At 34.0% G+C, this 18,241-nt stretch overlaps 2 protein-coding genes across 2 annotated transcripts; both read right to left on the bottom strand.

The window, feature by feature from the left end:
• Positions 1 to 3,513: 3,513 nt before the first annotated feature.
• Positions 3,514 to 10,812, bottom strand: LOC112743333 (uncharacterized). Its single transcript, XM_029292554.1, has 11 exons — positions 10,608 to 10,812; positions 10,445 to 10,525; positions 9,992 to 10,177; positions 9,825 to 9,905; positions 9,545 to 9,652; positions 8,760 to 8,825; positions 8,507 to 8,566; positions 7,960 to 8,398; positions 6,918 to 7,840; positions 5,719 to 6,798; positions 3,514 to 5,189 (listed from the first exon to the last, which is right to left on the bottom strand). Exons 1-11 carry the CDS (start codon positions 10,810 to 10,812, stop codon positions 3,514 to 3,516), a joined length of 4,905 nt encoding a protein of 1,634 aa, XP_029148387.1.
• Positions 10,813 to 12,617: 1,805 nt separating this feature from the next.
• LOC140178769 (uncharacterized) lies at positions 12,618 to 13,760 on the bottom strand. The gene has a single exon (XM_072216017.1). The coding sequence runs from the start codon at positions 13,758 to 13,760 to the stop codon at positions 12,618 to 12,620; it is 1,143 nt and encodes a 380-aa protein (XP_072072118.1).
• Positions 13,761 to 18,241: the final 4,481 nt, after the last annotated feature.

Here is an 18,241-nt window from a genome sequence, read left to right on the forward strand (position 1 = left end):
CTTCTTCTCCAAATATTTCACACAGATGGATCAATCTAATAATCTGGAAAAAACCATGGGCATCACGGAAACAAAATCAATGGAAAAAGGGGTACCGGCACCACCTGCTTCTGGCTTCCTTATTCAATTTGTCTGGCGTTGTATCTTAACTCACTTTTGCTTCACACAGTCAATATCGGGGGCACAGAGTTTTTTGGATCTAGTTAATCTATAGATGATGATTTCTATGGCTGTTGGAATATAATTGAATCCTTCTGTCAAATCCACTACTGATCCAGTCTTCATGAAACGTCTAAATCGAAATCAGGTACTATGTCTTCAATTATAAGCATGTTAAATATTAGAGATATAATTTTCGATTGGTTAACTACTGATTTGAAATCCACTACAACTGAATACATTTAAATAATTTCGTTTATGAAATACATAATGGGGTTGTATTTGGTGTTGAGAGCTGACAACTTTCTTGGTGCGGTGACAGTGTTTAAGAAAATCAGGAGCTTTGTTACTTTTTTATGCATCAAGGATTGCAATCTCCTGCGTTAGCGTGTCCATGTGGGATGACCGCGCTTTGAGAACATGGTGGGAGCTAGCTGAATGGGTAGGGACTTAAATTTCTAAGATAAGCTCGCTCCATCTACTCTTCGGGGTAAAGGTCGCCGAGATGGGTAGAATCCGATCCAAAAGGATTTGGTTCGAGATGTATGTAAGTATACCGCGACCATCTGTTACATCTAGTACATGTTATTTTGCTAGAATATTCTTCACTGAACCTATCCCACTCATACTTTTGAACATTCTTTTAAATTTGAACTTAAACCCTCTTACTATGATTTCCAAAATATGCCTAATCCACTGATACAACTTATTTTTTACTTATATCTCTCCTTTGTAACCAACTCCTAAAGTCAAAGTACTCTCATCACTCATTTAGTTATTTTGATTCCCTCTCCTCTTATATGTGTATTTAAAAAAGGTATTTTCTCAGTGTCCTAAATTTTTTGGCTGATGGGGTGTTAGTTTGAAGATCGTAGCATTATCTTAGAAGATAAAAGTGAAAGTGAAGATATAATACCAGAAACATACAAACATCACAATTAACAACATTGTTAGTGCAAGCAAAGAGATGCAATAAAAACTTCACAGATTTTGAACAATCCAGGAATCCCCAAACTAAAGTACATATTTTACATGGCTTTGCCAAATTTAATTTAAAAAAAAACACAGTTTAAGCGCTCCTTGATTTCCACTGCACCAATACATCCCACACTGTTAAATAAAAAAGATATATTAATCGTCACATATATATAGATGTTTTGCTAGTTCAACTCGCCTTTTTCTGGTTGATCATAACAGGTACTATTTTACTGGTCAAAATTATAGACAAAAGCATACATATAAACAGCTTAAAATGGTTGATCATAATAGGTACTATTTTACCGGTCAAAATAAAAATTCTAATGCAACTAAAAGAGTGATAATATCTTAAAAAATAGTTAGAAATTTAAAAACTTGGGTATGTCATATCATGACATAACTGTTGTTGTCTCTGTATCAATTGTTTAACATGATATTACTTATCTCAATGGTATTACTTAAGAAAGAATGAGACAATAAGCTTGTGCAGTCAAGTTAAGCCATACCTTATTGATGTCTGAGGTTGTAAAATTCATTCATTATAATCTCTAAACTAATCAAAGCAGTTTTGCTCTCTTATAATCAAATATATGCTTCAAGTGGATCCTTTGTTAAGCTACTGTATCATCTGAAACTGCTGTATTACAAATATCAAATATCAAAATTTTGGTGTTTACTTAATGAAAAAAATGGTCTTCAAATTGAATTTTAGTACTATGCAGTATAACATAAAAAGAAATAGAAAGCAGACTACATATATAAATGCCTCAACATGATCAATATGTAGTATCTACATATTTACGAATGCTAATGGAAGTGGTGGATCCAACACCAAAGCCAATCAGTAGACAGTACCACAATGTCATACTTTACATGGTCATGAGAAGCGGAACCAAAAGGGCCATTTATAAATAATTTTGGACAATGAACTGATCTCTTTAAGGTATAATGGAGATAATATCACATTCTTGAGGTCCATCCTCAGTTTGAAAATAATCTTGACTCTATTTTTTTACAATTGAATTAGAAAAATTAAGGACACATCAGAATATAAAAAAAGTACAAAAACAAAAAGAACAATGCTCATCGACCCTAAAGAAATTAGCCTTTTCATAATTGGAAAAGTCACTAATTTTTTTTCCAGGGAAAGCACAATGTTTTCTTTAAACCATTGGAGCATGTGGCATATTTAGTCGGGAAGTTGCACCAGATTTTCCTCAAAATCCTAATAATAGCTATTGTTCAAATACAGATTTTATTGTTTTAGGAGGAAAAACAAATTTTCATCAAAAATTACTTAGTAGATACTTCGTAGGAACACCAAAATATAGTTCTAGTGAAGGAAATGGATTTTATACATTTAAATTTTACCTAGCTGTTATCTAGTCTTGTTTGATATTATCTAGTATGAAAACTATCACTTTGAACAAAATCTTTCAACCATGCTGGCATTTGACTTGAATGTTTGTGTGGGTTCCATAAGATTTTTTTTTGAATTTAAGCTAGACTGATTTATAACTTTAACTTAGTATTTTTTGAATAATCATGTGTCTTATATTTTACTCAATATCACATATATTTTGGGTGCTCCCTAATTATGATGTTTTGATCCAGTTGGGTACACTGCCACAAATCTTATAATACACTACAAATGATAACTATGGGAAGGTGGATCAAGCTATTTAATTGGAAGCCATTTCCTAAATATTCAAGGATTTCCGTGGTATGTATTTGGACATCAATTCTAATTATTTTCCTAATCGAAGGCCTGGCACAATGAAATTAAATTTGTTCTACAGAGGTATATAAATTATTAAGCCCAGATCCAACTGTCATTAGTTTGTGTTACTCAAATTGTGTCGGTAGGCAACTGAGAGGTATACAGGATCCTGGTGGGCATTATTTGTAACACTACTCATTTGTTTAACTTCAGGGTGGGGCTATAATGAGGACATCAGATTGCATATCACCCCAATAAACCTTCTAGCTGGACAATAAAGGTAATATAGTTCCTATAATGCAAAACATTATTGTTCATAATAGTTTTACTTTGGTAAAATCCTGCTAAAGGCACTGATTGTATACTCATTTAGTTCCCTACACCTAAAATCGCTTTTTAAGAAAATTGTAACATGAAACAACGACGTATTTGGTAGGAGTAAGTAGTTCCTATAATGCAAAACATTATTGTTCAAAATAGTTTTACTTTGGTTAAATCCTGCCGAAGACACTGATTCTATACTCATTTAGTTCCCTACACCTAAAATCGCTTTTTAAGAAAATTGTAACATGAAACAACGACTTAGTTGGTAGGAGCAAGTACCTCGTTTGTGTAACCAATGAATGCTGAATCTTTTCCTGCAATACTTGTAATGTTCAACATATGTTTCTGAATACTTCTTTGAAAACGACATTCTCTGTTTCTTTCTTTTGATCATCATCATGACATAACAAAATCTTCAGTCCTGCCTTATTTGTCACCCTGGAGATAGCAACATATAGCTGGCCATGTGTGAATACGGGTTTCTTTAATATTAACCCAACCTTTGATAATGACTGACCCTGGCTCTTGTTTATAGTCATCGCGTATGAAACCATAATAGGAAATTGTCTCCGTTGGAATTTGAATGGTATTCGATGGTCAGAAGGACTTAGGGTCATCCTTGGTATAAACACTTTCTGCCCCTTATTCTTGCCCGCACACGTTCGTGCTTCAATTATGTGTTTTCCAAGCTTAGTAACAACCAATCGTGTTCCATTGCACAATCCTGCGGAGTGGTCAATGTTTCTTAACAGCATAATCGGTGTTCCAATTTTTAGTGTTAACTCATGATTAGGGACACCTGAGCACTTGATTGTGTTTAGGAGTTCAGGAGTGTGTATTGAAGCCAATAAATCGTTATTAGGCTCTGTGGGGCATGCCTTATCAGAGCTAAAATATGTTTGCGCTTCAGCCGGATTTAAACTCATCATGTAGTTGTTGATCTCATCGACTAACTGCAGTGTTGGTGCAAGGATAGCTCGATCTTCAATCTGTTGGTCAATATTTCTTCCTGAAAAGATTTCAGGATAAGTTACTCTACATATTGCTTCAATTGGGTCTACCCAATCAGAAACCAATATGTCATCGGGAATGACAACCTTTTCGCCTGTATTCGATCGTGACCCTTGGCTGCCGTCACCTATACTTAGTATCCAATCAGCAAATTCTTTCAACTCAGATGACCTTGAGTTTGAATCACTTGATTTTAAGCGCATGTTCTTTGAAAGTGTCAAAAGCTTGCAGTCATCCCACAAGTATGATGAGTTGATAGTGGCATTGACTATCTCTTGCCTAGACCCTTTCGGGATGACTGGAAGTATTTGGCGAAAATCCCCCCCAAAAACAATTGTCTTTCCTCCAAATGGCTGCTCCAAGCTATCTGTGTTATTGAACCTTAATATGTCACGCATGGTTCTGTCAAGAGCTTCAATACAGAATCTATTTACCATAGGTGCCTCATCCCAAATTATCAACTTTGTCTTAATCAAAAGCTCAGCTAATGCACTCCCTTGCTTAATATTGCATGTTGAGAATTCATCTATGTTAAGTGGTATTGCGAAACGTGAGTGAGCTGTCCTGCCTCCAGGCAACAAAAGTGATGCTATCCCGCTAGATGCAACTGTTAGAACAATATGTGATCTAGACCTCAATGCAGAAGCTAGTGTCTTCCAAACAAATGTTTTTCCTGTCCCACCGTACCCATAAAGGAAAAATACTCCACCTATCCCGGTTTGAACTGCGGCAATGACTTCGTTATATACTTCTCTTTGTTCATCAGTTAATAGTCCTAAGTAGGTTACATGCTCTGCAGCTAGTTTCTGCCGATCGTATCTGAGTTCATCGCAAATTAACCTATTCATGCCATTGGGATACAGTAAATTGTTACATTGGTTTGTATCTGGCATAGGCATTGGTGGAAAATCTTTCAGACTCTTGTTGTATTTGTTAAGTATATTCTCAATCTCCATTAGGGTCAAATCTTTGATCTCATCCTCTGTGAGGACTAACGCTGTGTACATAATAGCAACATATATGTCAAATCATGTATTTGATTAAGAAAAAATTGTTAACTCAAATCGTAAACACTTGCAAAACCTTGCTTCTAACAATTGGTCAAATTTTTCAAATTTTTATTTTTTTTAATAAAGTGAATCTAATAAAATGAGTCCAAATCACTATTATATCTAATACCATGTCCACTAAATCTTATTTTTATATCCTATTGATTCATACTATTTATTATTATGCATGAAGTTATATGTTTAGGCAAGCCATAGCAAGCTGTACATAAATTGATATAGACTTGTATTCTAAAAATTCTACCAATAAATATGAAGATGTTAATTATTATGTCATAAATAATCACACTATCCTTATAATGCCACAAAGTTCATAAATACCTTGATTATCGAGTAGTCTCCTGTGTCTATGAAGTATGTCATCACATAATAAAGTCCATGTTTCTTCCCATACATGTTCTGGTCTGTCCATTGAATTGGAAAATAACAATGTAGCAAAAAGATTCCTTAAGTATGTACCTGACCCCCAATAACTTGCTTCCACTATTGCTTCAACATATTCCTTATCATCATCTAAAAGACCACGTGCATAACATGCATCTTTGAATGATGAGTATACAACACCATCTATAGTTCGAATGTCTTCATAGCAAGTTGATCCCCTAACGTAATTGAGTAGTAGCCTTAGGTAATATCTCTCACCAGATCCAGGAGGCACAAAGAAGATTCTTCCAATTACAGCATGGCTCTTCCGAGGCAACCACACCCTTTCCTTTGCCTTCCACACAAAATGTGTAGGGAATTCTGCATAAGTTAGCGACCTTGCTTCTGAGTAGATCTTGTTGGCTTGAAACCAACCGAGAAACATAGACTCTTTGACAGATGCTTCTCGGATCACATCATCGAGCTTTTCATTATCTTTAAAGATCAAGTTTTGTTCATCGGGTAAGTGAAATCCTAGACGAACAACCGAGGGATCCCTGTAGTGTATGTTGTAACCAAAGATCCTCCAAGCAGCTTCACACGGAGAAATGTACCTACAATCATAGTACATACTGACTTCATCATAGTCATCCATGTTCTCTTTGTCTGCAGCACTTTTATAAAATGAAGCCGTTACACGGTCATGACCTTTATTCACATATTTGAACAAATACTTAATAGATCTTGACTGGTTACACCACTCAACATTAATATGGGCACCATATCTCATGAGTAGAAACCTATTGTGTGGTACCACGTAACGGTTGTCAAGATCGACTCCTGATTTGTTGATAGTCTTTCCATCTTCTCTTCGTCGATATACTGGGTAACCATCATCATCAATAGTAGTACTCTCAATAAACCTCTTAGGGAAGTGTCGAATGCATTTAGCATTTTCCATACATGGTGAATCTTTCTTTGCCACTCCACACGGACCGTGCATCATGTGCTTTTCGACTGCATCAAAGTATTCAGGGTCTGTCTCTTTATCGGGTATCTCAGCTGATATAATCTTATCAATATCTTCGGCAGTGGGAAATTTGTCATCCTTGTGTAAGAATAGTAGAATGTGTGCATGTGGTAACCCACGTTTCTGGAATTCGATTGTATATACCACTGTAAGATTCATAATGAAAAGTTCAAATCCATGACAAATAGACTCTCATACATAAAACATTATATCTATTGCTAATGGAAACTTGAGACATGACATAATTGGTTTTGACTGGACATACCTGCACTAACTCTACCAAAAACTTTGTTTGCTCGGACATCTTTAATTAGTGTATCTAATTTGGCCTTGAAAACCCTACAAACAATATCGGGTCGATCTTGTGGATTCAACTCTCTATTGTTCAAAAAGTCTTCAACCTCAGGCCACTTCGGATTGCACGTGAAGGTTATGAAGAGGTCTGGATAACCAACAACCTTACATATTGCCATTGCATCCTGATAGTTTTGTATCATATATCTTGGTCCACCTGTGAATGATGAAGGCAATATTATACGCTTGCCACATGATGACGGCGTTGTTTCTCCATTCAGTACTGCTTCCTTTACTCCCTTATACATCTCACACCTTAATTTCTCTTGGTCCCTGCGTATGTAGTTTAGCCTTGATGATTCAATCATGGAGTACCCATCAACCAAAAACTGTTGAAAGAGTCTTCTTGAGTATAACAGTGGAGATCCGTCGGCTAGTCTTTCTTGTATACGAAAAGCAAAAAATTCTCTCATCGACACCTCCTGTCGTCCTTTACCACAGTTATGATGTCTTTTATTTAGCGGTATATCTTCCTTGTATCCATCCTCGCCATAAGGAAATAGCAGGGGATATTGTAATCCTAGATATGCTGGATTGAGTTGATTAATCCTTTGTAATCTTCCGCTCTGTGTCTCCACAACAATGTCTCTATCTGTCTTGTCAATGTCAAAATCACCGACAATCAATGCAGCAACCTCATCTGTCGATGGTAAGTTATATCTTCTACCATCCTTTCCCCTTTTTCCCAATAGTCTAAGTTTAATTGTGGAATTTGATTCTTTGCCCATTGAATCCCTAACCATGCGGAATGCCTTCACCAACACATTCTTTTCATCTAGCATCTTCTTAAGATCTCTTACAATATCTTCATCTATGTTTTTGTTATCTTCACCCCTGTATGTTTTAAATAATGTCATCTTTTTTAAACAACGCTTAATCATATAAGGTTAATTAGTTTGATCTAAACCCTTGAAAATATTTTAACTAAAATATAAAAGGTTATAGATACATGCCTGATAGCTGACATCCGGTTGCGCACCTCATTTTGTGAATCAACTATGTATAATTGGGCGAATTTCGCAATATTTCCTTCTGGTGGAATTAGGCTACCTATTAGATGGTAGTTTTCGCCACAAAGAATAAATGTAGGTGGACCTCTAGAAGCATTTATACCGCGGTCTATTTTGGCACCCATTGAAGTAAATTGAAACATGCTATTATATGACCTGATGTTATCACGAAAATGCTTGCTCTTGGGGTTATTATTGAACAACAACTCATACAGAACTTTTGGTGCTTCTGGTAGGTGTGGTAGTTGGACTTGACCTCCTTTACAGCACATCGTGAATTTGGGTTGGTCTGTGTTATAACTTTTGTTTATCCTTTCATCGTACCAAAAAAGGGCACTGCAGTGTTCGCATATATACATTGCATCTCCCAAGTGCAAATACTCTGAATTTTCAATATTAACATGAACGGAAAAATCCATTAATTACATGCATGAATATAATTTGCAGAGTTTTAATAATAAATTGATCCTTTGAATATCTCTCAACATACCCTTGCTTGCCTGCTCCTTACGACTGGCAACTCTAGCATCCCTTGCTAAAGCCCTTCCACCTGTGTCATGCATTGGAAGATCATTTCATTATTAGAACGGGTTAGACAAAAATAAATATATATTATTAAATATCTTTTCCTAATTCATTTTAATATTACTAAGAATGCCTTAAATTTTGTAGTTAAGTGAACTTGTAAACTATTCAGTTTTTAGGAATTGAAGAGTGAAATTCATAGCCATTTAATATCATACCATTGTTATTTTCTTGTCGATGTATGACAGTGATTCCTGCTTTGCGAGCCTTCGACTGCTCTGCATCTATTTTACAATGGGTCAAAAATCAGTTCTTCATTATTTATAAATGGATATGACAAAAATATCTAACACATATAATAAACTAATCTCGGTTTGTATTGAGTTTAGGACCATATATCAATGCTTAAGTGTCATGTATTCTATATCTATTTAGTATTTAGGGGGTTTAAATTCTCTGGTTGTAACCTTTAAACCTCATATATGAATTTAGTGGTTTTGATGATTTTGAAATTTTATTCTGCAAACAAAGATTAAGGCGTGGGCCTCATAGTTTCGCATATCAATGTAGGCAAATGCAGATCGGGCATATTGAGCGGAGTCATTGAAGGTGGCAACTTGGGTAGAGTTAAAGGGCACAGAGTTAATATCTCCAAGGGCTTCGAGATTTACATATAGACATATGCTAATGCGGTAAGATTGAATAGAGTGGTAAAAAGTGGCAAATTGGGAAGAGTTGGAAGGCACAAAGTCAGTGTATCTATGGGAGGCATAGGTGAAAGGGAAGATTGAGAGAAAGAATGCTCGGCCAAGGATGGAGACCAAGGTTAGTGTCTTCGTTTACATACAAATTTGATAAGTTATCTAACTTTGATTTGCACTTATCTTACAGTACTCATTAGTTGGTATGATTCATTAGCTAATTCGATTACCATTTGTGTTTCAAGCCTATATATATATATATATATATATATATATATATACCATAATTAAATAGAACTGACCTTTAAATGGGCCATTTCGGGGACCACAATTCACTTGATTTGCATTTGAACATATGTTGTTTTCCTTATTCACAATCAACCCTTGCTTGTGAATGTTAACCAACTCAACTACAATTTTTATCATGTCAGAAAATATATAAATTAATACAAAAAAAAAAAAAAGGATAACTCAGACTAAGTTAGGACACATGGATTCATATATAGTGACTATAAACTGTACCTATTATAACTCAAGTGCAATAAGCAAGTTCTTCTACAACATACTTTGTATAGTTCCTACCTTGTGGGGAAGACGTTCCCATATGTTGTCTTTTCTTGGATAGTTTGTTCGCTCGTTCCATCCTAGCATGCCTAGCATTGTCTGCCAATGAAAGATGTTTGCTAAATCACTATATTTAGAACGCATAAATTAGTCCGATGTGTAGTTTGTTACCATTAGTTCATTACCTCTACTTCTTAAAGTATCCAGTGTTGTTAGATTTGATGGTAGCAATATCCATTTTTGACTGTTTTCTAAGTTACTGTATTCATCTCTCTTCATGGTTTGCATAACAATACTTGGATAGAGTGTGCAATCTGCTAGAGTATATGTTACATTTCCTGTGATGACACAATCTATATCAGAATTTGCCACTAAGCAATAGTAAAATACACTTGTCATTAGTGAACAATAATTACCTTATAGTGATTTAAGAACAAATTCAATTAATTATTACTGCACTTTGTATATAGTTATGTAACTCAAGTTGGGTCTATACATATAATTTTTTCACAAACTGTTATTCTACAATGAAACCTCTACACACTATTCACACTAATATGCAATTAGAGAACGATTTGCACATTAATAATTGGTTAGCAGCAAGTGCTGAAATAAAGCATTATTTATTACAGCTTTACCTTGAGGGAAAGATTCTACTGGACGTTGTTTTTTCTTGGCTAGCTTGTTAGCTCGTTCCATCCTAGCATGTCTTGCAGTATCTGTCATAAAGATCTTTCATAGTTTACCTATTCATAATCAAAGTAAGATTTTGATTTCTATGTTGTTAATATATAAGATTACCTGTGTTAGTTACATCTGCTAGAACATATGGTTTTGTTCCCAAGCTTTCCCGGATCTCATCGTTTTGTAGGTTGCTATTCGCGGTAAAATACCTTGAGTTGCCAATAGTACTGCTAGAGCCCATCTGAACCCCTATGTTGCGTTGCATATCATCAACTGGCTGGCTCCAGTCAGCCGATAATGTTGATGACAAAGTCCCTGCCATGATACCTTTGTTATCTTTCTCACTTATAACACCATGTTATACAACTATTTAGAGATATTCAAGGTACTCTTGTAGTGGTATACACACTATAACTGAAATTGACTTTATTGTGGATAAGCTATTTTTCAATTGTAATGAAAATAACTTCGTTTATATTATGTTGAATGAAAGCATGTTGTCCATATTTCGTACCTTGAGTCTCTCTATTGTTTGACCATTCATTCGTACAAAATTGATCAACCTTTCTCTTATTTTTAAGCGTGTTTCTTTCCTCCATCTCTGCACATTTCAGATTAAACATGATTGTTAATATTCCAAACATAGAGATTATAAGAAAAAGAAACATGAGTGCCAGAAATCATTATACTTAGATCTGTATACACCCAACTCTGTTCCATTCATACTAACCTAAATGGAACCAAGATATTTTGACTTTGTATTCTAAATCTCATTATGAAAAATAAATCTATAATTACTTATACCTTTTGCCCTTGAGTTCAGTGGGAGATCTTTTAGTAGCCTTCCTCTTATAACTATATCTGTGTTTAGTCCTTGTGATGATTGCATTGCCTTAACTTTTCTTCCCCAGCTTTAACTGTTGAGGACTTTTGCCCTGGGAGGCTCCACTTGTGTCTAGTTTTTTTTTGTCTTTCTCTTTCTCTTCACATGTTATGCTTTGGTACATGTAACAATTAACTGGTAACAATGGTTGTGTGGGTATAGCAGGTAATTTTAATACGGTTAAGTTGGCCTTAGAAACCTATGTGAAAAGTTAAAATACTATATTGTTCATTGATTGGCCTCATTGTTACTACTTTATTCCACATTTATCATGATATTAAACCTTTATTGATATAGACCTCATAATACCATGCTGTAATACTAAATTCATATGATATATAATTATAAATCATTTTTATATTAACTTATTATTAGCTATCATTGGTATATATTTTGAATTATGTAGCATCTTTTTTGTAGTCATTTAATCAGACTAATTTTAGCAACCTATTACTAAACACACCTCCACAAGGCCTGCTAACTTTCTTTTTAAAGATAATCCATAATATATTATATGTTTTTTAAATGATTCATAGCCAATAATTTTTTTTCTATAAAACCCAGGTATGGCAATTTATAAGGCCTAGTTGTTGTCCATGTCTACAAACCGTAGTTTAAAGTCCTTCTTAACCTTGGTTGTGAATATGTCATATACAAAATTTATAAAGTCCGGTATATGATAACTTGTTTTTGAGCCAAATATACTTTTCATATCAAGATGATGTTAGTGTAATCAATCAATTCTGTTTAGTTAAATCTAGGTAATGTATTTATTATTGATAATAGATAACCATTGTTAAATTAGTATTAGGGATATTAAATTACGGTGACATGTCTTAATGAATTTACAGAAAAATATGTATTCATTAATATATTGAGTTGAATATGTAAATCTGATTTCAACATTAAATTAAGTGTATATAAATGGGTACATATAGAAAGTTAACCATATGTACTACCTGCTACAACCATTACTACTACTTTAATATCAAAGATAAAAGGATAAAGAAACCTGTAAACCCTAAACCTTTTAAGTTGTTACAAAATTTAGAAGAGTGTATAACATTGATTAACAAACTAACATTGAAAACTCCTTCAAAATCAAAACGAACCCAATAGACGGTTATATTGAAACATAAGGGATCTAACTACATATATTCTACCCTATTGTCTAAATAACCAAACTAAACAAAATAAACTGCATTTAAAACTCAGCAAAATCATCTAAATTGATCAATAGAACTCTAAACCATGTATAGCCCATCTGAATGCATTGTAATTGTCTTCACGTTAACATGTTCCTGCCATGTGCGGTGAACCAAATGCTCCCTTCTTGATTCCATATATTTTAGCCTCGAAATCAGGAAGTCTGTTCGCACGGCATCATTTGCACTTCCTGACCCACCTCTGCACTCCATGACTGTTATTATGTCATTACCTACGAACAATGAAGGAGTGTATGGGATTCCAAGACCAGAAACTCTAATCATCCTCTCCCAGTGGATGTTGTGATCACCATTCCTTTTCATTTGCCAGACCAGGACTTGCCTGCTGAATGCAAGATTGCGGTATGAAATATACCCGACACCATCGTTGAAGTAAGTTAGTGAGTTGTAATCAGATGGCACATCTGGGGGGATCTTTGCCTCATGGAACATCTGGATACGGAGGTTGAACGTGACTATGTATGCTGGCTCAAAGAAATCAGCTCCCTGCCACCCAATCCAATAGACTATCCCGTTGTTCACTATATATTTGGGCCCAAGTTTCTGGACATCACTCTCAAACATACCGGAATGAGTCCATTCTCGTTCAAATGAAGTGTAAAGAGACCATGACATATTTCTTTGTCTAAATGCACGCTTGTAGACATGCACAATACGATACTCAATTTCGTCCTCCAAAAAACCAAACGCATATAGAGAAATGGCATGAGCGGAATGCTTGCTTGCTTCATCGGTTACGTACCGCCTCTTATCCGAGACTGGATTCCATATAAGAAGCCGAGAATTAAGGCCACCCAATGAGATCTTTATGCATATGATTCCGTTCTCAGACCCAATGACTGAATAGAAGCCATATTGGTTAGCATCCATTGGGATATTGAACTGAACCTGGCGACCCGATTGAATATAAGCTCGGACAAACCAAACAGAGTTGTAATCACCTGGGGGATAGCCAATGCCTACAATCACACTCTTGCTTCGATCTTTGTTTTCTTTATAATTTGCCTTCACGAACAAATTAGTACACAGCCTGAAATTCCAACCCTTGCTTAGGGTTCTGCACTGTCCAACTGTCTTAGGATCTGCCTTCACCATGATCTTCCAGATAAGATCCTCACTAAGGTGTGGAAGTTTTTTCATATTGGGTGGAGTGTCACTCATTCTAGCTATACAGTTTATTACAGAACCGCTAATGGCTCTTAGTGTTTTTGAGTATAAATTATGGTTCTTGTAACCTTTCTCACAACTCATGACATATATATGTTTTGAATGAGAATATCAATAGCCTATATTGATATTTAGAATGTGTCATGCAATGGCTAAGACAACAAACTGCAAAATAAGATATTTATATAAATATTTAAATAAAATTGTATTGACTCTATGCATACATTAGATGCATTGCTTTGTCATTACCTTAATAATGAGTACACCCAATATTGGTGATAAATAAATTAATTAGATGACGATCTTAGTTTGTTTGTTAATAAATACAGGCCAATTGCTTTATCATTCATGCAAATCTAATGACCATTGGATATTAGTGACATTAATGGGTAAAAGTATTTACCTACACGTTTTGTCCTTTGTGCACTCTTTGGGACACCTCATATACTTCTTTTAGAAACTGCTAAGGATGTATTGGAAGCAACACAGTAGTAACTAATTTTGTGTATGACTTGTGCCATGAGTCTTACATTTAATTAATCCATCAAGAAAACTTTAAAAAAAGTTCTCTATATTAATGCCATTTTTATCATTCTCTATATGTGTCGTTACCCTATGCATGTGTGATAATCATTTTGCATTATATGTTACTGCATCATAATTTAATGACCGTTGGATATTAGGCACATTAGCTAGTTAAGGTATTTAACTCTATGTTTTCTCTCTTGGGCACTATTTGGGCACGTAAACTCCTTCTATTAGAAACTGCTAAGGGTGTATTAGAAGTAGCACCTTAGAACCTACGTTTGTGAATAAGTTCTCCAATGAGTCTTGTATTTGGTTAATCAATCACGGAAACTCTAATCAAGTTCTTTCAATAGATTGGTGACCTGTTTTTCATTCTATGTGTCATTAGCGTATGTATGTGTCATACCCATTGTGTATTATATGTTATTGCATCATAATTGAATGACCATTGGATATTATTGGCATTTGCTAGTTAACATATTTAACTATAGATTTTGTCTTGTGCACACTCTTTGGGTCAGCTAAACTCTTTCTAGTAGAAACTTTAAAGGGTGTATTGAAAGCAACACGTAGAACCTATTTTTGTGTATAGCTACTCCAATGAGTCTTGCATTTGGTTAATCCATTAAGGAAACTTTAATCAAGTTCTTTCAATAGATTGGTGACATTTTATATAGGTGTCATAACCATTTTGCATTACATCTTACTACCTCGTAATATATTATTTCTGACAAGGTTCACCATTACTGGTTTTATCACTTGGTATGAGAAATAATTTTTTAGTGGAATATGTTTTATAATGTTAAGTCTTCTCATGTAACTGAAAGTCCGTATGTATTCTATGCCTTGTTAATCATGATCCAGAAATTATATTTATCTCTTAAAAGTATCTAAATGCAAAAATAGAGATCACACACCTCTTTATTCTTTTACAGTTGCACAAATAGAAATGACCACTATTTTGACTACATACCTCAAAAGGTATGATTTAAAAGGTACTACATTATCTTATGTTGCAATGTCCTACTTTATATTGAGTTTTTATTTGATTTAAATGCAATTTCGCCTTCTCTTTGTTAGTGAATTAATGCAAATCCTGGGAACATATCAACATTGCATTTTTTTTTATGGTGCTTATAGTTTTACTGGGTCAATGCACTAATTATGTTTCACACCATTAGTTTGCATAATTTTGTCTTGGACAAAGCCTATTTTCAAAAAAGGCAATGGCAGTCTTGTTTGAACAGAACCCCATGTAAACAAACATTGGGATAAAGACTATGCCAACACACTACATTCAACTCGTCTATTTAATTGAAATCTCTTTCAGAAAAAACAAAGCTTCATTTCAACCCTACTTCACTATTTTGAGCTTTAGTCACTTCGAAAAATCTTATGATCTGTCAACTTGATACCCGAGATTTAAGTGCAACATATCTGATCACCGTTGATTTAAAATGGTGAGGCTCTTGATGTGTGTCAAAATGAGCCACCCTATCTACTATTACCTTAACCATCATTTAAACTCACAGGATAGTCCAGGCTTTCTTTAATCGTTTCCCAAAGAAACCCACTTTGAACAAAGTCCTGCATTTCATTAAAACATCAAGGGAACTTTAATCATGTTCTTTCATAGTTGTAGACGGGTGACATTTTTATCATTGTATGCATATTTCCTTCTATATGTGTGATAGATATTTTGCTTTACCTGCAACCACATATAAATATAATTGAATCCAACTGTTGTCCACTTTCGAATTTACAGATAAGTGGTCTAAATCGGTAAACCATTCATGGTATTATCACTTGGTATAAGAAACAACCTTTACTTGGGATACAATTTAAAGATATATTAAAATTACTTATGGATCCATGTGAATTTTTGTGGGAGCAAGTGCCCATACTATCATTCTTAAAAAATGTTAGACAGTAAATGTGTGCATATATATGCCCCCATAAAAAAATTAGATTTGACCCCATGTTAAAATAATGAAACGATTTAATTAACTCGTGTGAAAGAAAATGATAAAATTTGGTATCACGCAATAATAAAACTTTAGATAGATAATTAAATAAGTTGTGTTAAAAGTTATATAATATCATTATATTTATTATTATTATAATTACTAATATTTAAATTCATATTATTTATTTCTTTACAAAATAAAACAATAATTACGTGAATGCCTATTAATATATCAGTATGGATATAGAATAAAAAAAAATCAACCATTATTTTTATATGATTTAAATGTATATGCTCTGATATGTTCACACTATGACTTTGCATGAATTTGGCTGACATTATCCCCTTCCTCAAGAAAGGCAATAAAGGTTTACTTGTTTTAATTTTATGGTGTGGATAAAGATTTTGTTTCTTCCTTCACTATGAATAAACTTCACCGAATAGTTCACATATTTCATTCATCGTTTCCCAAATAAAGTCACATTTAAAAACTTTTTGGAAGCTTGTTCCACACAACTCAATGTAGATATGTATTTGATCTTGTGATGCAATTTATCTGCTTTATATAGTTCTGATAAGGTTTTAACAGCTCGCTGCGTTACACTTTTATGGAATAAGTGACTTTTTTATCCAGCTCATCAATTATAATTTCTCACACCCTATGTTAGCTGACCTTTCCACGTTATTTAATACAGTTAGATGTGTAAATGACGCATATGACACATTGTTTCTTTGGTCTTTGTGAGCATTAGTAGTCTGAACCTATAACTGGCAAACTACATTAAGGATTGAGATACTGGTTTGTAAACTTAGCTAAAATTGTTAGCAGTGCATCTGTTTAAATCCAGCATACTTGCTGATTTTGCATTCATTTGAATATAACGTAGTCTCACGTCTATTTGATTACAATACTTCAATCACATGGACTAATTGGCTTTATCACATATTTACACTAATGACATCAAGCATAAGATATTAAAATGATAAGTTGATAAACAAATTCTCACCTTTGCATAAAAGTGTCACACTCTCTTATAAGTATACACTTATAAAAAATGCAACAGAGTGTTTGTAATGCCACTTTGTTAGTTACATATATCATGATTATAGTTTATAAAATTTGAAAGATAGGCCAATGCTAAATTGATTAGTTTAGCACTAATACTTTTGCATAGATGTACACACTTTCTTATAATTAGATACCTATCAAATTCTCCCTAGTTCTTTGCTTAATGGTTCTTTGGCAGCTACGAAACTACGATCACATGAATTATGTGTAATGTATAATACCTATATGTGGAGAGTTATTGTTATCTAGCTTGTTGGCTTGTCAAATTTAGAATGATTGGCATTGACTATTAATGAAAGTTGTTTGATAATGTACTTAAGGAGGTTTATGATTCAATTAATACCTCAGCTTTAATCAAGTATTGACCCTTTCCCTATATAAAATAGTGTCTGATTCTAGCATGACTTAGCGATAACCATTGCTATTGTATAAAGTATCCCTAATATTTCATATAATAAGACTTTTTTTTTATATTATTTAGCTAGTCTTTTTATTATGTAACTTAACACAACATAAATATATGAAATCACTATTAATGCCACGTCCTTAAAAATCCAGTGCCTGAGTTGTCATTACATACCATTAAAACATATAGTTCCTCTCTTAATCAATATCTCTATTGTTAAGACTCTAACTCCTCATTACTAATTTTAGTTACATATAAATAACCCTAATAAGACCATTATCAAAACATGGAGACAATAATAGCTAAGCAAAACACTGTTTATAGATATCTCTGAAATAAGTATTTCATAAAGCTCATTCATTATTATCATGAACTTGCATCTTCTGTCTCTTTCCACGATTGCGGGTAAGTTTGTTGGTTGAAAACCCCAGTTCTTCTTCATTCTCAATGTTGATGGGAATTTGTTGGTTTAAAACCATGGTAGCTGTTTTTGCTGGGGTTTTGCA

This window comes from Arachis hypogaea, chromosome 14, assembly GCF_003086295.3.
Source record: "Arachis hypogaea cultivar Tifrunner chromosome 14, arahy.Tifrunner.gnm2.J5K5, whole genome shotgun sequence".
Lineage (NCBI taxonomy): Eukaryota > Viridiplantae > Streptophyta > Magnoliopsida > Fabales > Fabaceae > Arachis > Arachis hypogaea.

Coding starts and splice junctions, on each gene's coding strand:
- LOC112743333 (XM_029292554.1), bottom strand. CDS start 10,812: ATGGCAGGGACTTTGTCATCAACATTATCGGCTGACTGGAGCCAGCCA. Junction 8,399..8,506: donor TAAGGAGCAGGCAAGCAAGG/GTATGTTGAGAG, acceptor TTGAAAATTCAG/AGTATTTGCACTTGGGAGAT. Junction 7,841..7,959: donor AACCGGATGTCAGCTATCAG/GCATGTATCTAT, acceptor TAAAACATACAG/GGGTGAAGATAACAAAAACA.
- LOC140178769 (XM_072216017.1), bottom strand. CDS start 13,760: ATGAGTGACACTCCACCCAATATGAAAAAACTTCCACACCTTAGTGAG.